The sequence below is a fragment of the Hyalella azteca genome, unplaced genomic scaffold, assembly GCF_000764305.2.
Source record: "Hyalella azteca isolate HAZT.00-mixed unplaced genomic scaffold, Hazt_2.0.2 contig6181, whole genome shotgun sequence".
Lineage (NCBI taxonomy): Eukaryota > Metazoa > Arthropoda > Malacostraca > Amphipoda > Hyalellidae > Hyalella > Hyalella azteca.
Window position 1 is genome coordinate 95,628 of NW_025936349.1, and position 24,614 is coordinate 120,241.

The following is a 24,614-nucleotide window of genomic DNA, read 5'->3' on the forward strand; positions in this document are numbered from 1 at the left end:
TGCAGACATTCAAATTGACTTACCATCAGTTATGGCAGGTCTAATTAACTAAGTTTGTCCGTACAAGTGAGAGAATGAAAAATATAAAGATGCAAGCGACGAGTTGTACTGAATATTGCACAGATTTTGCTCGGAATCTTTTAATAAATATAATGATTAATGTGTGTTGTTATGCGTATACAATTAAGGCATACAAACGACTGCCACAACCCAAAGTACAACTTCTCATGATCGGCTGTGTTGTTACATCTCCGTTCAGAAGTACAAGAGCCCTCTGTGTTCTCATTGTTTGAAAGCTTTTCAGTCACGAAGAATCTACTAGTGGCTACCAAATTTTTTGTGATCAAGTACAACTAAGAGATAGCATACGCTGGCTGCACATATCAAATATTTGCGGCTAATATAAATATTATGTGTTTCATACCTTACTAATAACATCTATAATATAAGCGCATTAAGTAAGTGTACGTTTTGAATTTAGCGATTGATCGATGGAACCTGATGGGTGACGTGAGGCAGCAGTTGTAAATCGATGTGTAGCAGTTGTTAAGTAACCTCAAGCAACGCTGTACACATTTTTGTGCATAAAAAACTTAATTAAAAATCTTTCATTACTCCATATGTGTTCGCGAACCACCTGAATAGTGCGTGAATGCCACCAGTGGTACGTATCACAGAGCTTGAGAACCATTGACCTATACTATATATACTACTATACTATATGACCTATACTACGACTGGAGTCTGTGTACGACCAATAGACAGTGGGCGCAAAAAGTATCCGATACAAAGGAAAAACTTTGTGGAAAGAAAAACTTAACTTTTCCAAAATTGCAATTAACAAGTCAACATTTAATGATATTATTGTTTTGATATGATATTTGCATTTAGCATTCAACTTTACATTAGAATATTGTTTGTTTATGTTATTTGGTTGAATAAGTTTTGATCAAATAAAGTTTTTCCTTTCTGTCGAATGCTTCTTGCACCCACCGTAAATATACGACGATAGCATTCGAGTGAATAATATCATGATTAAAAAACTTACGTTGCATTGAATTATGATTGACATAGTTTCTGCAGATTTGTTTGATATTTGGAATTTCATAGATATTTGTTGAAATATTTTATTTTAGCGAGTTGAAGAATTAAACAAAATCCCATTAGCAAATTTATAGCTGATATTTACTCTCCCTTTGGATTTCTGTGCCATGGTTACTTTCCTGTGGAGCGTCACAGGAAATAATCTATTATTCATATTAAGGATAAATTAACGTAATTTCTAGAGTCATAATTTTCTGCAGATTAATCTGAGCTTAACGAGCTACCGATAAGGCGAGTTTTGACAATTGAAACTTTGCGTGGTTATTCTTCATTATTATGATGAAGACTGTTCATGACGTTTTTATTAATTGATGCACATTAAAATACATAGTGCAACATGGGGCATCGCGCCCCCTCCTTTTTTAAACTAAATTTTTGATGAAGTTTTAATTGATACGTGGTGGTTCTTTGTTTTGTTTAAAGGTAAACCTAATGAGGAATGTATGATGTGAATTAGACGCCTATAGAGTTATTCAATTTTTAATGAAACACTATTTTGTAAAAAAGTGTCACCTTTTTACAAAAAACCTTTGTCCTTTTACCACAATGCATATTTTTCGTTTAATAATGATAAAACAACACTTTACAGTTAAAATAAGAAAAATTGAATAAAAAATATGGCATTCATTCATTTATTAACAACCCAAAAAATCACATCCTTAACTTGAAAAAATATACTTTTGGCTTAAAAATTTATAATGACGTGAAGAAAAATATTTCATTGACATAAAAAATATATCCTTGACTTGAAAAATATATCCTTGCGATAAAAAAATTCGTCCTTGACATGGAAAAATGTATCCTTGACTAGAAAAAAAAATATTTATTTGATCAGAAGAAAAAACTCGTTCCAGTTTCGTCCATAATCCAGATATTATGTGCAGAGAATTCGTACCTAATCGTGATTTCAGCCAACACCATAAAAACTCATCAACTTTTGGCTCATTGATGTTGACTGAAATCAACTTTAGGCATGGTAAGAGTCAATAACTCGATAAGGGGTCATAAATACGCATAACTAGAAACTAAACCTGCTGCCTTGAGGCGGCAAATCAAAAAATCATGCAATATTAAGTGTAATTTGTAATTCAAAAGCTAGTCATAGATTTGAAAAGGTCATTGAGACAAATCTAATGATGTATAACAAAAGGCTTCACCATGGGCGCTTTGCCCCGTGACACGCGTGGGCCCCTTACCCCACTATTGGTATCATTTCAATTTATATCGTGTCAACATTCATTTTATTTTAAAAGCTGATAGTCTAAACTTGATTTCAAAGTTATCCCTATAAATATTACTTTCAAAATATAATTCACAGTAGTTTCAAAAGCTTCATCTACAGTAATCGAAAACAATTTTATTTAGCTGCAAATAATTTTTTATCTGGGCTAAAACAGTAATTCACAAATAACTTAATAACGCAAACACTTAGCAAAACGTAAATCCGTACACTTCATCCCAGTGAAACTGTCGACCGGCGGTAGAGAACACGGACCAATATCTGCCATACTTAGCGAGAAACCCGCTATGGGCCCGTGACCCGCAGTGGGCTCGCTGCCCATGTTACCCTATGTTGATATAACATTCATATGATATATAGATGGAATATTCATAATGATGATGTTATAATTCCTTCGGAACTACGTCATGAACGGTGATACAGCACTATGAGCTAAATGATCTCACTCGTGTTTGATTATTGCAAAAAATTTAATACATTTAAATTTATATTAATTATTAACAATTATAATAATTATCATATTTAAAAATTTAATTTGATAATAATAATTATTTGAATTTTAATAAAAAATTTTAATTTATTTTAATTCATATCAATAAATTTGTGCACAATAAAATACGCAGACGAGAAATGTACCAAACGTAGTTTTTTGTGTACTAGCTTGTACTACTCGTATAACATTGACTTAAATTTTTAAAAATAACATTGAAAACTTTTTTTTATCATTTTTCTTCTTATTTTAGTTACTCTTAGCCTTGCTTTATCGCTGTCACAAAAAACCATGAGGTTGAGATGTGAAAAAGCAGATTTTGATCTATGTTAAAATTCACCTACCGTTTATATTTAGTTGAATTCCATGAAATACGAAATTGGCAAGAATATTTACTGGACATTACGGATTTAAATTATGCCACTTGAATGAATTCCTGATTGCGTTTGATGATTGAACCATTGATGTTTCATTTCTTGCCACGTGCCGCTTTAGTTTCCGAAAAAATTAACAAAAACCTGTTCTTCTTTCACGATTTAGTTCAACAGCTGCAGTGTCAGAATGTAAAGACTCGTCCTGGGATGACACTTTATTTTCGTATTTGTGTCAAACCAACAGTAAATTTTATGCACCATAAAGAAATATCGTTTCAAGGAACGCTAATTTTTCGCCACTACTGATTGGTGGAGCAAAAAATCTGAAAAAAAATTGAAGAGAGCCACATCGTCTAGTTCTGTTTTCTCAGTAAGTCAGTTCAAACATTTTTGACATCTCAGCTGAATCATAAAAAGAGCAAAATAAAATCGTTAAAATTTCAGAATAAACATAAACGATGAGTCATGACAATTAAAATCCGAGAAATTGTCCAGTTGGAGCTCTGTTTGTCGTCTGGGCCCCGCTGACTCTTCACATGTCCACTTGTGCAGTCTTCGAAACAAAGAATTCTTCTTGTCTCCCGCGATTTTTACACGTATAAGAACACACATCAGAGTTTATTTTCAAATATTGTACCAGTTGTTCAAACGGGTGCGTGGGCGTATAGAAAGTATAAAAAGTCAGATATCATGCCAACAGAGACATTTTGGGTTACGAATTTCCTTTGGACGGATCAAAATCTTGTAAGTCTCAATTTTGTCGGTAAGGGTTTGCAATTTATGAAAAATAGGCAGTAAAGAATGCTTTACCTTTCGGATATTTTACATGTTTTAGTTGATTGCTTATAATGTCTCATTTGTGCTGTATTTCGATGCTTCTTGCAACATATGTGCATGGCTTATTTAAACTTTGTTCAGTTTCGGTCAATTTTTGAAGTTGATCTTGAAAGTTGATAGCTTTGTGCTTTGCTTTAGGGACTTCTCGTATGTTTCGACGACAAACGTATCATCCCGAAATTAACTTTAACTTATTTTTCTAGAATTGATAATGTATTCTTTTTTGAGTCAATCTTCCTACTCTACAGTAGACGTTTCTAAATACTGGCACCATGTTCATCTCACAATGCCTAGCAAACTAATCTGTTGTAGATATTATTGAGTAAGAAATTATTCAAAGTATCATCTTTAATTTTCTATGCGATTTTGGTATCTAAGCTAATGCAGAAGAAATTATTGTTTCAGATATTTAGGGAATTTTAAAATCAACTGAAAATTTTCATGCGCGCTCAATAAGTGTTACCGAGTCGCGGCGTCGATAATTTGCGTATTTTTCAATTCATTTGCGTTTCGTCAACCCAGCCATTTTTCTTAGTGGAATTATATTTTTTTTCAGGTGAACATGCTGGCCAATATTTTCGTCGTGCTAACTGGGATATCTTTGCTCGTTCAAAGTAAGTGTTGGCCCTAATTTTTTTTTTTTTTTCACAAAAATTTGCAGGTATATAGAGAAACGTATTTCTGTATTGTACACTAACGTTAAAAATAACAATACCTACAAGTCAAAATCTCTTTCAGTATAGGATAAGTCGGAATAAACTCCATTCTGTTTTCTAATCATCACATACACGTGTTATAAGTGCAAACTTACTATAAACTGTGACATATGCACGTCTTATAAATGTAAGCTTACACTAAACCGTAGAATAATTGATCTGCTTATTTGGTTTTACTACACCTACAAATTACCTAAAAGATAATAACCATTTCCAAAATTTCAGCAATTTCTAGACCAACAAACTACCAAAAAGTAACTTTGTTGCAAGTAGTTTTAACAATGTAGTAATCATCCATGGTCATAGAAGTAATATAATTATATGCATTTACTTCACACAAAACCATACTAGAAAATAATCATTTTCGTCAAATTTACAGCGAACGAGGCCGCCGTTGACCCGCTATGCGCAAAATTTGGCAGCAACCACACGACCTGCTTCCCGGCCAAGAACTGCGCTACCGATGCCAATGGAGGACCATGCGGAGTGTCGAAGGCTGACAAAGCGTTCATCTTGAAGTATCATAACGAATACAGGCAAAAGGTGTCAATAATCATTTGTATTGATCACTTTATGGACTATTGTTACAGTGTATTGTTTTTATAATATTATCATTAGTTGATTATTTAGATATCAGAATCGAGATGCATCCGTTTACACGAACCGAGCAATATAATTTTGTGAATTAGTCCACGCGAGAAAAATCTTAGGATTTTATCAAAGTCCGAAGTTAGAAATTAATGAACGGCATTATTTAAGGCGTAGTGCATTCATTCTTATGCCTTTCTTCAGATTTCGAAGGGTGGAGAGACCCGAGGGTCACCGGGCCCTCAGCCTGCTGGTAAAAACCTTCGCGAGTTGACCTGGAACAACGACCTCGCTCGAACTGCACAGGTGGAGCTTTTGACGTAGAATTCTAGTTCATTATATATATTTGACACTGTTGAATATTTTCATCTAATAATTGCATCATTTTGTCTATATCTTATGGTGGAAGCCTTCGCGGCCTTTAAAATGGTCCCCGCGAGTATCATCAATCCAGTTTTCTTGCCATTGTAATTATAAAATAGATTCGACTAGAAGTTAGAAAAAAACTGAAAAGGGTCTTCTTCTTTCATCTTCTCTACTCATAAGTTTTTTATTTCTAACTCTTTAATCATTCATTCATTTCTAACCCATTAATCATGTTTTCCAGCGCTGGGCAGAGCAATTTGTATCTGGTCACGACTGCAATGCTGAGCTCGTCGGTTTTGCGGCAGTGACGCACTGCAGTCGCATCCCTGGCTACGATGCGGTTGGCCAAAACTTCTACCTTGGTGGCAGCAGCGGACCGATCACTGTAAGATTTTGATACAAGTACAACTTTGTGTTTACATTTTTAAAGTGCTTCGACCACGAATTTTTGATTTACTACCATGTCACTCAACGTTACTCGGCATGATCCATATGAGAACTCAAAAAATAATCATGAGTAAAATATCAAGTGGCATACAATTCATTTGAAACAATTGTATTCGATCTATATCGAGCAGTCAGCGAATTGGCAAGCAGCCATCGATGAATGGATCGGCGAAGTCAAGGACGTGGTTGGCTCCACAATGAAGACCAATGGCGGAGTTATCGGCCACTACACTCAGGTTAGCATTGTTTTCACTTTGGCTTTGTCTAAGCAGTACAACCAATAGATGGAATTTTCCTTCTCAAATGCTGTAGCATCTTCATGGCCTTGAAAAATTATTTTTTCCATTAGAACAAATTCGGACGCTACATAGGCATAGCGTTCCGTCCTAACCGTTGAACAAAAATTTTTTTTATTAAATCCACGAATATTTAAAGGAAATTCGTTTTATTTGCTTTAAGTGCACAAAGGAAATAACCCAGACGATAATGTAATGATTCACTTAAAACGGATCCAAATAATATCCTCGTTTATGGCTGCCAATTGACGCCAGGTCGTATGGGCCGAAACTCATGAAGTTGGCTGTGGGGTCTTCGGCAACAACAAGCCTTGCGTTTGGGGCGGCTGGAACGACTTCAACTGTGCCAAGTACATCTGCAACTACGGACCTGGGGGTAATGTGCTCAACGAGGATCTGACCCCTCAGCCCCCCTACAGCACCACTACAGGCTGCGTCAAACCTTCCAAAAAGTACCCAGGTCTCTGTAAAGCTTGAAAAGGAATTTCCGCAACAGAAGTCGATCAGAATTTCGGAGTTTTGCCTCGGTCACGGGGAAACCTGGATTCCTTTGTCGGCTCGAATGTGTGCATTTTGAAGTTATTATCAGTTCAATGCTAGATACATAGTACCGGTATGAAACATAGATAACTGGTGTCACCGATTTGTCAAATTTCATCGACTGAATAACAGCTCAACGAGAGAAGCAGGAGAAAATTTGACAAGTAACGAATTTTCGAAATTTTTAATAGTTTATATTCCGCCCTTTAGTTTTATCTGTACAAGTTCACTGCTGGTTCTATATTCATTCAATGCAACGATTCGTATTAACAAAGCACTACCGTATTGTTGACCTACTTTTGTTTGTGTGCATTAAATTGTGTTCTGCAAGTTGCTTTTTTTTATCCCTAACCTCGATGGAAATTCTTAAAAAAGGATTCACTGTCAAGAACTTACTCGGATTGTCCTATATTATAATATACTTACAGATTTCCCACCGTATGTTTCAAAAAGTATCACTGAAAAATGTGCTGCTGAAAATGTGTTATATCTCTATATTGGTTTAATATAAAAACTTGTAAATTGGATCATTTACTCATAAGTGGTAGTATGTAGAGTGGACACAAGGTTTATGGACGTGTCAACTATACGGCTATTTATTACTGAGTTCTTTCTAATAACTCGGTACAAAAATTATAAATTCTGCTCATCTGAATTATGGAGCTAAATAATATTTAGCATTTACATTTATGAACATTCAACAATCTATCATAGCTATATTAACGCATTCGTATACTAGTCTTCACTGAACCTTTCCAGATACTAAAGGAACTCCTTTCAAAACTGGTATATAATGCACGTTTACTGGCAGCTAAGTGATAAAATTATACCTAGGATAGAGCAACAGCAAAGAAAGCTTACCATGAATACTGGAAAAATCTTGAGCTGTTGATTGTTAAAAAGTTTTATGGGATAACATCTAATCAGAAAAAAAACCAAGTGGTGGAATGAGGGACATACGAGGAGCGCACGTTAAAAGGCACTAATATACATACTGTATAGTAAAAAATGGTTCTGCAATAAGGCCACCATACAAATTCAATAAGATCGTTTTGAGCTGCACTAGGTACATTTTAAAAACACACATATCTACCTCAACAAGCTATGTAAGTACAAATTAGATAAAGCATTGCATTTCATTCAACAATTAACTTCTTTATAGACACGCAATGATTTTATTACACAAATTTCACAAGGAAGTCCTTAAATTTATAGTTTTAAAGTTAAATTAAACTGAATAATATCGCAGTCAGGGAACATGCATGATTTAAACAGTAATCAATTAGCTGTATTTAGTGAGTCTGGTAACATTAAGCGCTCATCAGCTCTCTCGAAAATGTCATGGAGTATTTGATGTTGAAACGGTAACATATATTTCCGCATCAACAAATGATATATTTTGCGCTTACTTATAGTAAAATATTTTGGCACATCACGGCGCACCAGGGGAAGAATAACAGGCCATTTTATGTCTATGCATCGGCGCCTTCAGTTTTTGTGACTGACTGTCGGCGAGAGAAGGATCCAGAATTGCTAGGACTCCTCCAACCAAGTGAAGAGATCCTGTCACCAAAACGTGAATTTGATCAGCTTCTGCCAACGCCTCACGTACGGGATCTACTTCATGACTAACGTGATCATCTCGAGCGCGATTTTCTGAATCATTCTGGTTGTTATTGAGGCCCAAGCTTGAGTTAATTAACCAGTGCAGGGCATCTTGTATGTATGGGATAACCACAGCTCGTGAGGAATTTTCCGAGTCGTCGGCGCCTATGAGCTGCAACATATGTGTCCGGTCCAAACTTGCGTTTATGGTCTCAGTTGAATTTTCATCCTTCAAGCATGATTTCACATGCTTATTGGAAATTTGAGTTGCAAGCAATTTCATTCCTTTCGTGGAGAAAATGTTCTCTTGTAGAACAGTCTCTCGTTTTCTCGCCTGATCACTCTGCTTGTTTTCAACAAAGGTAGATGACAAAATGTTAACACAGTCACTATCAGAACATGATTCCAAAGTTGAGTTTCGATTTTCGTGAATAATTGAAGGTTCTTTTTCGGTTTTCACATTGGTACCAATGGCTACTGGATTAGACTCGAACGTATTTCTGCCTTTATCCAATAAAGAATATTTTTCTGACGAGTGTTTCTTTTGAAATTCTCGGGTCCCCTCCCTACTACTCGCATTCATTCCACTATCTTGAACCCCACAATTCTCATGTCCCAGCTCGCCGTGCCGGCAGTCAGTCACATCTCTCAGAGGAAAATGGTCTACATCGTTGATTTTTCTTACATTGATGCAATCCATATGGTTTTCCTCCTTACAAACGACACTGGGCTCATATTTTGTCTCGGCACTGATGTTTTTTGAGCATTGACGGGATATTCGTGACGACAGCAGAAATTGCCAAGTCTCCGAGTTGGTCTGGCATCGCAGCAGGACGCTTCGTCCCGACACCGTCCTGTTGATTTGGTCTGCAAAAATATCGAAGGTCACAAAATATTTCGCGATCATTTGTGCTGTGCTGTTAATGTGCCACGCCGAATGGAAAAGTCAATACGCACAATAAATAATGCATAAACAAGAACTCTAAATCATTCAATATCCATCAAGACAATTCTGCACAAAGCTGAATAGATAAGACCAATTTTTAAGCCACTAAATGTCGGCTTATCAAAAGGTTATTCATTTTTGACGGAAGGCGGAAGAAAACATAGGAAAATTGAAGAAATAAACACTTCATCTGAGAATACTTGCCGCAGAGTGAATAGGTGGGAAATGAAAATACTAAATCGAGCGTCTAACATGAAATGACAATAAAAAATATCGTCTCGGGAAGCCCCTCACAAGCTACGGAAAATGTTATTGAGATGGCAATAAAACTTAAAAAAGAAAATATTTGTACAAAATATCTAACAGTAGAGCACTTGATTAATTAAAGGTTGGCACTGACCTACAAATTTAGGGTCCTGTGACGCCATGTTAGTGCTAAATATGGCTACTGCGAAGTCCTCTTCAAGCAACTTCTGAAGCAGCTTCTGGACATCTCGATCGCCGGTAGCGTTGAACCAAAGAACTTTCATACATCGGCTCTGTCTGCACGCCCATAAAATACAGGCAATAATTTAGCTGTAAATAGAACTCTTTCGGCAACCATAGCTCAGAGAAAATCTCCGATATTTTGTTCTTCGTGATGGTGTACATTTTTAAACACAAATATTCACCAAAAACCGATCAAGTGAATTGTTAGCATTATTGTTCAAATACATTCTTTGGAGCGGCATACATAATCACTTCTTTTCTAATTGAATAATGTAATGTTTATTTCCTTCCTTTCAATCGGTCAACACAGACTCTACGTTACACAACTATTCCCGAACATTTCGTTCTTTCCCAAACACACAATCGAGTATATAGCCGCTCAATTAAACTTAAATGACTTTATATTTTTCCGGGCTTACGTAAAGGATCATTAGAACATCATTCTTTTGTTATGTTTGTTATGCAAATGTTCATTATAAGCTCACGTACCATAAATTTGGAGAAATCTCATGCCAGAGGTTACATGATGTCTCGTTAAAATTATAAATTATTTATCATTATAATAATGAAATTCATTATCAGTCCGCCTCACCTTTGCTTGACTCGCCGCTGCTCGGACGCCTCACTGAACCACTGAGCGCAGGCCGCCATGCTCTGGCTCGTGTGGGCGCCGTCAAGGAAGAACGTCAACTTGCCCTCCAACTCCAACACCTGTCAACAATAGAATTAAATAATTACAACGCCAAATGATATTATTTTTCAAATCATTTTATTTCAGCGCCAAATGGTACACTACCAAATGATGAGTAACTGGAATCATGAGTAACTGGAATAGCTATAAGTTACCTGGGACCGACCCGGCCACACAACCTCTTGGAGGGCGCGGGTCTCTTCGTAAGTCAAGGGGAACGCAGGAGCGACGCGTCCTTCCACATCGAGGCCAAGAGGCTCACTGACATGATCATCACTGCTTGATCTTACGTGGTTGCCAACTGTTGAAAAAATATTGCAATGGGTAGGTATAAAATATAAAATTGTCAATAGAATAAAATTCTGTAGTTGAAAAAAAAAATCCCTTCTATTGTTCGGTAACAATGTATCTTATAAGGTAATATTTACGCGGATAAATTAAGGAATATCAACCTTCACTTCTGGTATCTAAAAGCCTAAATTGCCATCAGTAGAGTAGTGATCATTTCTCCAGATTTACTGAATGATCGACAAATTCTTGACTACTAAAGATAAAGGATTTGGAACTACAAGTAGTGTTATTTTTATTCTGAATGATTTTTATTGCAATCACATCATTTATTATTGTTCACACCATCGTGCTTAGAGATCCAGTGTCTGGCGAGCTGGAGCGCCAGAGAGGCATTATTGCGCTGGACTTGACCAGCAAGACCGAGATGGATGGGGGCGCCAGTCCAGCTTGAGTAGTCGTCCAGAGCTGGACACACCAGCAACTTGCACTTAGAATAACATAAAAAACTATTATTACATCATTTTCTTATTCTACAATAGACAGCCCGATACAGATATAATGTACTAAATGAAGAATTAATCCAACCCCTTCTGACTTTTTATAATGCCTCATGCTTCTACAAGCATACGGTACATTGGATTTAACATCCACTCGATATCCCGGTAGGCATTGTAGATTAACATTCAAATGGCCCTTTATTATTTAGCGTGATGCTTCAAAATAACCTACATTTCTAAATATAAAACAGATTATCATTACTTTTCAGACAATTCCCCAGTATATTTAAAAGACAATTACGGTACTTGTTTTTCAGCAGCCCGCTGCAGCAGGACATTGAATGCTTGAGGATCCTGCCCTGCAGTGGTGTAGACTCCAGCACCAGGCTTGATTATGCCGCCTTTGTGCCAGGCTATGGAAGCGAGAGTGTTGCCCAGGAGGGAAGTGTGGTCCAAGTCCAGACTTGTGATGCCACATGCCACAGGCTTCCTGTGTTCATTAAAATGATGGGTCAAAATGTCTCCTTGATGACACAGATTGGGGGGTAAAGGCAGCTTTGTCGACAGTTTAATAGATACTGTAACATTGAGGCACATGGTAAGTGCACGTCTGCCAACAAGTTACTTGGTGATACTGCAGCTCAAATCAAGGGCACATTTGTCAATAATCACGATTCTAACATTAACTATTTAGGTGACCCACGGTCAATGTAGTTAAATTACCGTCCAAAATCAGCCTGTTATGTTATTATTACGTTATTAGCGGTTTGTTAAAGGCCTCTGCCAATCACTAATCTGCAGTGTCTTGACCAATAAAGAATCCTTCTTTTACCGTTCCACACTACCTCACCTTCTTTTATATTACAGGAATTATAAAAAAGTATTTAAATGAATTTTACGCCTTAGAGATAAAAAATGTCAATTTTTTTGTAATTAGAACACAGCATCTCATCCAATAATTAATATTTCAGTAACTTTATAAAACTGAGTCACAGAGAATTGGCATAGTAGCCTTAGACTCACAAATTCGAATTTCAGCATATTTCTATGCCTGCCACCAACAGTGATGATCATAAGAAATATTATACCTATGTATCTTTTACTCATACGGTAACTCTAGCTTGATCACCACAAAAATAAGCATGTTGATTCAAGGAATAAAAAAGGTAGTGATCGTTCATTAAAAAAATACCAAGTCAATTTTTACACTATCCTCTTAAACCAATGTTTAGCAGTAAATGAAAATTTTCCTCAACTACCAAGTGTGACATAGTAGGTACGGTACCGTACATCTCAACTAGAGAGAACAAAAAATTTCTATTGTTCACCTCACAACGTTGGTGCAGTCATATTCACCTCCAATGCCAACCTCGAGCACAGCCACATCTATGTTTTCTTCCAAGAAAACTTTGAGAGCCAACACTGTCATGAATTTGAAATATGCAGGCATATCCTTTTGGCCCTCCTGAAAAAAAAAACACATCAATAAATATTTATATCAATAAAAGAGCCAATATATCAGTAATTAAGATGAGAATACTTTCAAATATGAATGCATTAGACGATTGATGAAGTTTTACCTGCTTGCAATAAAGTGAGTTATAAACATTCCAGAAGTGTTTAGTGAAATCGTCACGATGGATTGGCCGGCCATTTATTCTGATGCGTTCTGTCACTGACACTAAATGAGGAGACGTGTAAAGGCCAGTCTTGTATCCATGTTGGCGCAATATTTGCTCAGTGAAGGCACATGTTGAGCCCTTGCCTTTAGTTCCTGGAAAACAATGCATGAGAAATTAAAATTATTACAGTCTTTAGTACAAATAAACAAGGCATGGTAAAAAGGCTCTAAAATTTTTTCCAAGAACTTGAATGAGATTGAAATGCAGCCTAACCTGCCAATAAATGTATACAGATTTTTTGATGAAAAAGATTTACAGCTGACCAAGGCTACATGTATATAAACCTCTAAAGAATTCAAATAGAAGATAAGCTACTACTCCACTACAAATTAAAACTGATTTATCCAACAATAGGACAGCTTGGAATAAAATACTAGGGTCTAATCATGGACTAGCACATAAACCTAAATTGAGGTACCATATGTAATTAAGATTTTGACAATTGGCTAAATACTCAGAGAAACAATTTTACAGTACATGGATTATTAGTTTGAAGTTTATAGATACCTGTTACATGTATAACTGACAGTTGATCAAGATCATCAATGGTGACACCTGCCCGCTGCATATATTTTATAGTTTCTGGTAATTGGAAATGGCTGAGGTCACTCTGCATCCGTACATTTGGGATGGTGGCCGCATTAGACTGTAATCCATTCAGAGCAGTGATGGCTTCCTGAAAAATATCAATATTTGGATATCAAAAGCATATGAAATGTGTTCTGATTAACACAAATATTCTACTTAAAGCTATATATATATATACCGTAAAATGGGGTAATTTAGACTCCCGGGGTAACTTACACCACTTTCAGTTTTTTTTGACATAGAAAAATTTTGTCAATGGGCATTAAAGGCCTAATACTGAGGCTACGTAACACAATAGAAAGATAAAAAAATTATGCATACCTAATAGGTTAAAAAATGAAAAATATGACTCACAAAAATGAGCTATTATTTAAAACCTGTCATAGAACCCCCTCCACAAGTTTAATTTAGCTAGTAAAAAAATGGCATCATTTAAAAAAAAAAGTGGTCTAAGTTACCCCATTTTACGGTAGGTACCGTAAAATGGGGTAACTTAGACCGCTTTTTTTTATAAATTATGCCATTTTTTTACTAGCTAAATTAAACTTGAATTGAAACATGCAAAATACAGGTCTATACTCTAGCTTCACTCACCATAAATTGCTGGCTCCTGCCTCTCATAGTCTTTGTGTAATTTCAAAAAAAGTTATGGTCTTTGTTACCCCAGCTCTTAGGGTAACTTAGACCGGGTGGTAAAATCAATTATATTTTTTGGTCAAATAACTCCAAATAACTCCAGATTTTGGTGCATTGTAGTAGAACTCTTCTAGTTACATTACTTACATATGCAAATGACAAACTTGAAGAAAGTGTCATAGCTAGTTTGCAAATGGGGGGCACCGCCCCTGGTGGCGCCCCATAATGAGGGAAATGTGACTACCTAATGGCAGCCCTGATGGGGTAATATTGACTGGCTTGGAAATTAAGTTAAAATTACCATATATAAGACTCTGTAGAGTCTGAAACATAAAGAAAAAACATAAATAGGCTGTCAAACATAAAATATGTTATATATGGTAAATATCAAAACCTGGAGTTATTTAACCAAAAAATAAAAAATTGGAGGGGGTACTCTGACAGGCTTCAAATAATAGCTTTTTTTTGTGGGTCACATTTTTAATTTTTTAACCTATTAGATATGCAAACTTAAAATCTTTCTATTCTGTTATGTAGCCTCAGTATTAGGCCTTTAATGCCCATCAACAAAATTTTTCTATGTCAAATAGTTTTTGAGTCGTGGGAGTTTTTGTTAAAAAACTGAAAAGTGGAAAAGTGGTCTAAGTTACCCCGCCGCCCGCCGGTCTAAGTTAGGTACCCCATTTTACGGTATACAGTATACTGAGTATAGACCTGTATTTTGCATGTTTCAATTTAAGTTCAACTTATCTAGTAAAAAAAATGGCATCATTTTGAAGAAAAGTGGTCAAAGTTACCCAATTTTACGGTAGTACAAAAAAGTACATGAATCAAATTCCTTTCTGTACCCAACATTTTAGACAAAAAATATGGTTGGTTTAAAAAATAACTGATAGTACTAGGTACACAACATTTTCAAGGTCTTACTTACTTCATATCCCTGCGCAACCATGATGGCAAAGGATCGTTTTTGTAGTCTCGACGGTACAGCCAAGTTAACGACCAATGAAGGCAGAACTTTCCGTGAAGTAAGTTGACAATAACAAGCACTTGCCCACTGCCACTCCGCACTGGTTAAAACTATTTTAGAGTAAGACACCATACTAAGCAATCAGCTGTGCATACTCTGATCGTCGTTGCAATATAATGTTGCATACTCTTATCGCATTGCAACGTGTCAAAACAGCGCTAGGATCACGCATGCAGCACGTGTTCGGCATGCTATTTTTTTTTTTCTTTAATTGGAATTTATGGGAGCCTCTGAAGACTGGTTCAATGCGGCCCCATGTCAAAACGGTTCAAGGAATTTGACTGAATTTTGTTTTCAGGTACAAAATTGGGTGTCTTGAAAAAAAGCTAAAGATTTCTCAATGGATGAAGAGCTGCAGAACGGGGCCACCAAAGTGGAGACCACACTGGGGTAGAGAGCCCCATCCAGGGCAGAAAGCCCCACTCCAGGGCAGAAAGCCCCACTCCAGGGCGGAAAGCCCCACTCCAGGGCAGATAGCCCCACTCCAGGGCAGCTAGCNCAGTTTTATTGGGGTTGACCACTAGTCCCCAGCGTTTGAAGTAATCGCGAAGAACGTTCAGGTAGTCAGTCATCTTCTGTTTCTGTCTCTTATACACATCTAGATGTGTATAAGAGACAGGGACAGCAGAGCATTTTCAAAGTTCGAGAATGATAGTTCCAGAACAATGACGTAGCAGCCGGCCGAAGCCGGCTACTGTCACGGGAGCTCAGCACAAGGAACCTCTTGCCTCAACGGTTAGAACAGAATTCGGCATGCTATTTATGTTAGGCTACGCACACCGCCCACCGGACACCGCAGTCCGCATATGCATAGCTAACTTCAGCTTGTAGTCTTGTACTTGACTTGTTCAGGACAAACAGCCATAATAGCACAATTCAACCATGCCACTAGTTGCATGGTTGACATATATAAGGTTGACCCATACTAGTTCAACCATGACTTGATACTTTATATAGATATTGTGATTAAAAACTACTTAAATTACGAGAAGCAGCATTTCTCGTTTTTCATTATATTTCATTCATAATTAAGAAAAGGTGCTCGTTTTCCATCTTAAAAACGCAATAATGATTTCATCATAAATTAATTTTGATTTTCCTCATACTAGTGAGAGGACACTGAGCATCAATTACACCATGATTGTTGTCGCGCGAAAATTAAAAAAAGTAAACGCAAAAATAACCGTGTTATATAAATATCATCAATACAGGCTTAACTTGAACAATTCTTTAAGCGCCGACACTACTGGGAGTTAGGTGGTGGTGGCGGGTTATAGATGCATAGATGACCTCACTTCAGGCCAGCCGTTGCACCTGGACATGGCAGAGGTTGATGAAGTTTCTAGATAAAAAATAATTCATGTAAAAATCTGTAATAATTTCTGCGGCAGCGTATCGATAATTTATACTCACATTCCAAAATTCATACAGATCTGTTAAGTATTGAAGGAATTATGATATGAGTGCCCCAGTTGCGCGAGTCCGTTGGCGAGTTCGCAGGCGGGTCCGTAGAACTGTCGATTGAGTTAGTTATAATAGGACCTCACGAAGGCGAAACCGAAAAAATTCACACGGGCTAGACATCACCGTTAGTTCTTGAAAATACACTTGTATAGTTTTATTAAGCTACGTTCATTAGTTTAGGTTAGGACATATTTCATGGTCGCCGTGTATGTAATTGTCTGTGAGGTGGCAGCGAGTCTGGCTATAAAATTGTGTGTTCTGGAAAATTCTGATTTGATCCTTGGAAAATCTTTATGTTGCAAACCTTAGCTAATAGGTGCTTATATCATCAATATTAAAGCGCAAGTTCACCAAGAAAATGTATGCAAAGAATAATCAAAATAAATTCATAATAAACGTTTTAACCCGAAGTTGTCGATGCAGATATGGGGAATTAACTTGGCGATTTCTTTACTTTTAAATTCTTGGACGTAATTGATAACAATGTGCCGATCATGTTAAGATGCTAAAGTTATTCTCACAAAAACTTATATATTACGTAATTTTGATTCTGTAGACAATGAATGAAATTTGAGCTTCGACTATAAACCAAATATAATTTCCAAGCATCTTAAAGCAAGAAGTAAGTAAATTTTTCAAATGATCAAATAAACTATAAAAGAAGAAAATCGTAGTGCATGGTAATTTTCTTTGTCATTGAGAACTGCGGCTGTAATAAGAGAGATAATTAAATAATTATACATCACCTTACATTTATGATCTCGCTTTGTTTAAAATTCATTATTCGTACCCGTTATGCGACATTTGAGATAACATGCGGGACCAAGGACATTCCAGTGTAGGGCTTCAGCCTCCAAGGAATTAGGAAGCTGAAGCGTTAGTCTTACACCTGAGTCCAGCTGGGTAGGTTATGGCAGTTGTGCAGTCACCGAGTAATCCTAAGTTACTTGGTCCCAGAACTACCAAAAGTTAACAACACTTTAATTTGAAGCGTTTTATAGTTGAACAAATTCTGGTAGATGGTTCTATTCGTGAATTTTTTTCTAGTTAATCGCACTTTTTATTGCAGACGGAAGTTAGTTGGCATAAACTGGAATTGAAGACTGATAGGCGAAGCTAGAGTCATCACTGCGATAATATTAGGAAATATTAATTCTATTATGACAAGAAAAGTGTTTAATCACATTTAGCCATCTAACACATTTGATATTTTCCTGTGACTTCAATTATGGAGCCGTACATATCGATAGTGAGTTACATCCATAGCTCGAGGTATCGTTCATTCAGGTAATGAAGTTGAAGTGCTTCAAATTCAGACAAATGCTAACAAAACACTTTGATTGTAATTTTTTAGTTGTTAGTCTGCTTTTCAGACATATATATTTACTCCTCCTTTCAGATATATGTTTCCTCATTAACCTAATTTGAATTTTCGTCATTTACCACTCCGCAGACTAACAGATAAATTGAACATTGAACCCCCAAAAATAATATTTTGGAACCTTTTCCGCTAAAAAGTATTACTGTCCTTGTTAGGCTTGAGTCGTGAAGCTCAAGCTCGTGACGATGCATGTGATATCTTCTTTGATGTTATTGGCTGTTGTGTCTGCGACCACGGCGCAGAATCAAGTTTGTTTCCTGCAGGCAGAAACGGGAACATGCCGAGCCTTCCTGCCGTCTTACTACTACAACACTCAGACTGGGTCCTGCGACTGTTTTGTATTCGGTGGATGCAGGCCTGGAGGGAATAATTTTAATACAATCGAGGATTGCATGAGAGTTTGCAACGTAAATCCCGCTACGCAGATCTGGTCAGAGACTTGCCAGAGAATTTTTGCTGGAAGAAACACTACACCATCCCCAGTCCAGCCTGTTCAACCTCAGCCGATTCAACCCCCGGCAGTCCAGCCTGAACCAGTTCAGCCTCAACCCATTCAACCTCAGCCTGTTCAACCCCAGACTCAACCAACTGAACCCCAACTTGTTCAACCTCAACAACCAACAGGATCGCAGCAAGGACAGAAGCCAGTTGATCCACAAAAGGTACAGCAGGTTGACAAACAGAACCTCACACCGGACCAAATCCAGCAGCTGCAAACAATTTTCGAACAATTATCCACGCAGCAGAATGTTCAAAAGCCACCAACAACAACTCAACCTTCACCAATCCAACCCGCAGTGCAACCTCAGCCTGTCAGGGCCGTCGTTAGACCTCGTCCTGACGAGAGCAGGGAAGACGATGACAATGTTAGAGTTTTCAAACCAGTTTTTCCACCTCCTCTCCCTGGCGTGGTTCGACCGCCTGTTCCTCAGCAGCCGAGGCAACAGATTTCAGCCCAGGAGGTAAAGCAGGAGCAGCGAACTGTCGCCTCCGGAACTGTATTTGGGTCTGCCACTCAAGGGGGCTTGCCGATTGCCGTGGGACAACCTGTCAGGATCACAGGATGAATATTTTGTCTTAGAACGGAAGCTTTTGAAGTTTTATAGTGTAATGAACGAAAAAATTTTTATCTCACAATTTTATGCCTTAGAAAATTTTACGTTAAATCTTATAGTGCTTCTTTCTACGATCAATGTTGCAACAGCTTATCATAGTTCAGTTCTAATTGGTAGTCAATTTTAACAATTTGTGCATTACTTCATTTGCATTTCGTTCTTTAAACTTCTGATAGATAAAAATATGCCAGAAAATTCTAACAAGCAATGAAATTTATAATGAGTCAATCACAAATGCTCCGCGTTTCTTGTTCAATTGCGTCCTGAGACGATTCTTTAACTTTTTTAGATTTATTGCTGATTTTATAAGATTCCAAAATGCATTAGAATCGCGCAAACATCCCTGACATTAAAGCCTCAAGGCCAACGTCGCCGCACAGTCCAGTTTTTCCAGAAGACGTCATGTATTTCCTGTTCAGATCGCTTATCCAAGATCACTCGTTTCTACAGTTTTAATTTCTCCTGAATTGGATTAAAATCTCAATCAATTTTTTCATGTGCATAGTTTTTGCATAGAAAAGAATGTATTCTCGATTTTCAATTTTTTTATGTTCTCTGAATTTGTCCTCATTTGCATATATGAAAAACATTAAAATGAAATACAAGTAAAACCATAATTCTTTCTTGCGATTAAACGTCTTTCTACTAATTATACAGTTGGAAAATAAACTTATGCCTCTGGAAGAACTATGTATAATTTTTAATTTGTTAATGGGTTTTTAATTACATCTAAAATATATGCGGTTTTCACACGCAATTGTTTCAACTCAGGAGATTTGAAAACATAGTAGCTCTGAAATAAATATTATTCTCTACAATTTTCTGTGATTTTCCTAATGTTTAATTCAAGTCAACTCTACAAATGCTCAGAATTCAATTGAATTTAATAGATATTTAGCATAAAGTTAATTGGTTATCTCTAATGATGCGAATGTGATTCATCATCTGATATCGTTAAGCAGAACAAATATACTGGGAATAGCACGATATACGCTTGACACACTGAAGTGAATTGTGTTTGTTGAATATAACATAACACTTTCGTATTAACTAGTAGCCGCTCGTGCCACACAAATGACTACGAATAAGATAAGCTTGATGACGCGATATGAATTTAAATCTGTATGTAAATTTGTAACGTTCATATTCAAAGCCTGTTTAGATGACTCACGCTGAGGCCAGAAAAAACAGTTATATACTCGTACGTTTTAACTAGCCATATATCTCTTCTCGATGTTTACTGCTGCCTTGAATTGCTTGAGAAAATCTTCAAAACATTTTTCAATTTCATTTTTAACTATCGTCCTTACAAACGGATAAAAATGGGCAAAAACAGTCGTTTTAGACTCACCAATACCATGTATCAAAAGCTCGTGATCAGAACCTGCTACGAAAAATCTCGGCTGAATTGCTATTTATGATTGCCGGCTGGTTATTTTCTGAGATTCCATCAGATAGATTCCCGAGACGCCCTTCGAAACCAAACAGGTTCTCAAGTGGACTTGGGGAAAAACGCTCGGGATGCGCTTGGTCCCGTAAAATCTGTTTACCGGATGCAGGATAGCACGCAGACACCTGACCAGTTGCAAGCAAGACGGCTGTTCAAAAGCATCTTCGAACGTCGCTCCTCATATAATTTTTAAGTGCTGTGCTTAGGCCAACGAATTTACGCTGTAGTGAGATATGAAAAATTAAATCTCGGTATATGAAACTCTAAATTAAATGAATTAAATATTACTTATATCTGTCAAAAGGCTAGTAAAGTAGCCCACATTATTCTAGAGTTTACGACGCATGTAAAACTCGTTCTTATTTGAATCAAACTCGTGCGCCTGTGAATTTTTGGTCATCACACAGTGTCCCGAGCAGCTGGCGCATGCAGCGTCGCTCATTATGTTTCTCGAGGCTTTTGTATTCATAACGTCCACTCACTTCATCCTCTCCCAGCCTTCTGTAAGCAGTGTCTGCTTCAAGGAACCAAACACTGGTTCATGTCGAGCTTTGATTCCATCATTTTACTTCAATGCCAAGACGGGGTTCTGCGACTGTTACGTATACGGCGGCTGCCAGTCCGGCGGGAATAACTTCAATTCTATGGCCAAGTGCATGGAGACTTGCGGCTCGAACAAAGCCCCACAAGTAATATCCATCGAATGTCAGAAAATTTTTGCCAATACTAATATTGGGATTCCTGCGGAGGCCTCAAACCAAATCGGAGGACAGTCGGCCCAGGGTATTGTACATCCAAGCGGTGGTCAGAAGCCTACTTCGCCCGTGCAACCATTTGGCCAGCCTCAGATACCATCTCTTCCTCCACAACTACCTGGCGCTATTCAAACACCTCAGCCACTGGAACCGAGTCAAGGATCTTCTCCGGCGTCGCAGCTCCCAGATGGCCCATTGTCGATCAGTAACAAGCCGCCTGTCTTAAACCAAACTACGGTGCAGCAAGTGCAGACCATCACTACTGGTATCAGACCTCAGCCATCCAACCAACAGCAAAGTGGCCAGGTTACAGTACAACAAGAAGTTCCTCGCACCCAGGAAAAGGAGAGACCTGGGCTCCCAGGATCAGCGGCCTCCCTCGCACCGCAAGACAAAGAGCAAGCGAAACCCTTTATTTCTGCAAGTGCGCAGGAGTTTCAACGCCGACAAATTTTGAAGCAACAAGAAATCGAATTGCAACACCAAGCTTCTATTCAGCAACACTTGCAACTTCAGCAACAACAACAGCGGCAGCAACAAGAGCAACTCCTTCAGCTTCAAGAGAAACAACGCCAACAACAGTTGGCCGGTTGATAAACGTCATGATCCTGAAAATTATGCTGAATGATCTAATTTTGCAATGCATACAATAATTGATAATTTTTAACATCAATATAAATCCACAAAGATTTTCTTGAACGAACTTGTAAAACGTCTCATTGAGACATCTATAAAAGACGAAAATATACGTATTTTTTCTTAAAAATTGTATTCATGTTAACATACAATAGGAACGTTTCTTAATTCTCTTCTACATACAGAATAAATGCGAAGATAAATTTAATAAAAAATTAAGTGATGAATTGCAAATTATATTATTTACCGTAGAAATGTTATTGTGGCAATCAGTTCAGCATGAATATTCTTGAGATAAATGCAATTAGTTTTGTCTATAATTAAGTAAAGCTTGCAGCATTAGACGCCAAAATAATCATATAACCAATAATTAAAGTAAATTTAACAATATAAAGTTGCCGTTAAGAATGGCATCAGGAGAGCGCTATTTAATTTGTACTAATTATTCACTTCGCAACCGTTTAGAGTATACGTTGATATTCCATTATCTGCTTCTTTAATACGAGTTAATGTTTTTTTCACCAATGCTGTGTTTTTTTACCCTGTGTTCGTCGGTAATCCAAAAATTAAATATATATTAAGTTATTAAATTTGAATTCAACAAAGTTACTCTATCATCAGTTCGCTCTAGCATCAGTTAACTCTATCATCAGTTACCTTTATCATCAGTTTGCTATATCATCAGTTAGCTCCATCATCAGTTAACTCAATCATCAGTTAATTCTATCATCAGTTAGCTCTATCATCAGTTAGCTCTGCCATCAGTTAGATCTATCATCAGTTAGCTCTATCATTAGTTAGCTCTATCATCAGTTAGCTCTATCATCAGTTAGTTCTATCATCAGTTAGATCTATCATCAGTTAGCTCTACCATCAGTTAGCTCTATCATCAGTTAGCTCTATCATCAGTTAGCTCTTTCATCAGTTAGCTCTACCATCAGTTAGCTCCATCATCAGTTAGTTCTATCATCAGTTAGATCTATCATCAGTTAGCTCTACCATCAGTTAGTTCTATCATCAGTTAGCTCTATCATCAGTTAGCTCAGTGGTTCCCAAACTTTTTCAGGCTGGCGCCCCCTTTGGCTCCCTAGTGAATTTCTAGCGCCCCCCACAGACACATATAAAATCATGCGCCTCTTTCTATAAAATTTAGTACGCTGCAATTTTAAAAGATAAAGGTTAAACACAAATGTGTATTTCACAAATAGAACCCGTTTTAATGAACCAATATGTTTTTTAGCTGTTTTAACTGTTTCAGCACTAGAAACCTAGGACGTCTAGGGCAAATTTACAGCCGGACTCGTCGCCGGTCTCACGACCAATCTCCGAATTCAATTATCAAGTAATATCTCCCAAACTAATGAACGCACCTCAATAAAACTTGGAACACATATTCATCAGAACTTAACGGTGATGTTTAGCTTGTGAAAATTTTTTAAATTTCACCTTCATTCGTGAGTTATATTGCGATATAGGCCGAAATTCGTAGTGATCAAAGAATCTCTTCCGAACTACCGAACAAATTTTATCGAAATTTTGAATATACATTCCTAACTACCAAATGGTGTTTTTAGATTCAAAAAAATTTGTGGATTTTACCTTCGTTTGCGAAATTTTATTTTCATTTCCCCGTCATTCTTGATTTCACACTTCCTTATATTCGGCCCTTATTGTCGGGTAATTTGTCGCTTAAATTCGCGGCGTTCAAGGAATTTTTTCTAAACTACTGAACAGGCCCGACACTTTCCAAAAAAGTTAAGAGATCGTAAGTTCATCAGCCAATCATTGACGGCCTTTCGAGCAAAATCCACCAATCATAGACAAGAAAATAGAGCGTAAGTACTTACGTTCACTTAGCGAATTTTGAAAGTATGGCCCCAGGTGTCAACGAAACTTTGTATATAAATGCCTAGCCTCCCAACAGTGATGTTTAACTCATGACAATTCTTCTATTTTGCTTTCTTTCGCGAGTTATACAGATATAGGAGGAACGACCGGCTTTTCTACCGGCTGGTTTAACCAAGAGCCGTTTACGTATAGCCGTATAACTCGCAAAAGAAAGCAAAACGAAAAAATTGTAACGAGCTAAACATCACCGTTGCTGAGGTTAGGTATTAAAATACTAGATTTCGTTCAAATCTGTTCAGTACTTTGGAGAAATTTCTTGATAACTGCGAATTTAAGTACGTATTGCTGTTTAAATCACGAATGAAACTCGCGAACGAAGGCACAATCGAAAAAATTTTCACGAGCTAAACATCAGCGATCGGTAGTTAGGACTATAAATTCAAAATTTTGTTTGAATCTGTTCAGTAGTTTGGAAGAAATTCCTTGATCACTGTGAATTTCGGCCCGTATTG

General features: G+C 37.2%; 3 protein-coding genes across 4 annotated transcripts; 2 read left to right on the forward strand and 1 right to left on the reverse strand.

The window, feature by feature from the left end:
• The first annotated feature begins 3,919 nt into the window (after nt 1-3,919).
• LOC108670322 (venom allergen 5) lies at nt 3,920-7,328 on the forward strand. The gene is made up of 7 exons (XM_018157786.2): nt 3,920-3,952; nt 4,602-4,659; nt 5,141-5,304; nt 5,554-5,655; nt 5,957-6,100; nt 6,294-6,398; nt 6,714-7,328. The coding sequence occupies exons 2-7, from the start codon at nt 4,608-4,610 to the stop codon at nt 6,933-6,935; spliced, it is 789 nt and encodes a 262-aa protein (XP_018013275.1). The 5' UTR covers nt 3,920-3,952; nt 4,602-4,607; the 3' UTR covers nt 6,936-7,328.
• A 188-nt stretch (nt 7,329-7,516) lies between these two features.
• LOC108670321 (folylpolyglutamate synthase, mitochondrial-like) lies at nt 7,517-15,644 on the reverse strand. 2 transcript variants are annotated; one of them, XM_047880774.1, is made up of 11 exons: nt 15,355-15,644; nt 13,707-13,875; nt 13,098-13,291; nt 12,846-12,982; nt 11,824-12,007; nt 11,363-11,507; nt 10,885-11,030; nt 10,631-10,749; nt 9,950-10,092; nt 9,103-9,470; nt 7,517-9,069 (listed from the first exon to the last, which is right to left on the reverse strand). In XM_047880774.1, the coding sequence occupies exons 1-11, from the start codon at nt 15,523-15,525 to the stop codon at nt 8,431-8,433; spliced, it is 2,415 nt and encodes an 804-aa protein (XP_047736730.1). In that variant the 5' UTR covers nt 15,526-15,644; the 3' UTR covers nt 7,517-8,430. The 2 variants fall into 2 exon arrangements, with proteins under 2 accessions (XP_047736730.1, XP_018013274.1); XM_018157785.2 differs by having other exon boundaries at nt 7,517-9,470.
• A 4,756-nt stretch (nt 15,645-20,400) lies between these two features.
• LOC108670320 (SWI/SNF chromatin-remodeling complex subunit SNF5) lies at nt 20,401-22,775 on the forward strand. The gene has a single exon (XM_018157784.2). The coding sequence runs from the start codon at nt 21,307-21,309 to the stop codon at nt 22,210-22,212; it is 906 nt and encodes a 301-aa protein (XP_018013273.1). The 5' UTR covers nt 20,401-21,306; the 3' UTR covers nt 22,213-22,775.
• The last annotated feature ends 1,839 nt before the right edge of the window (nt 22,776-24,614 follow it).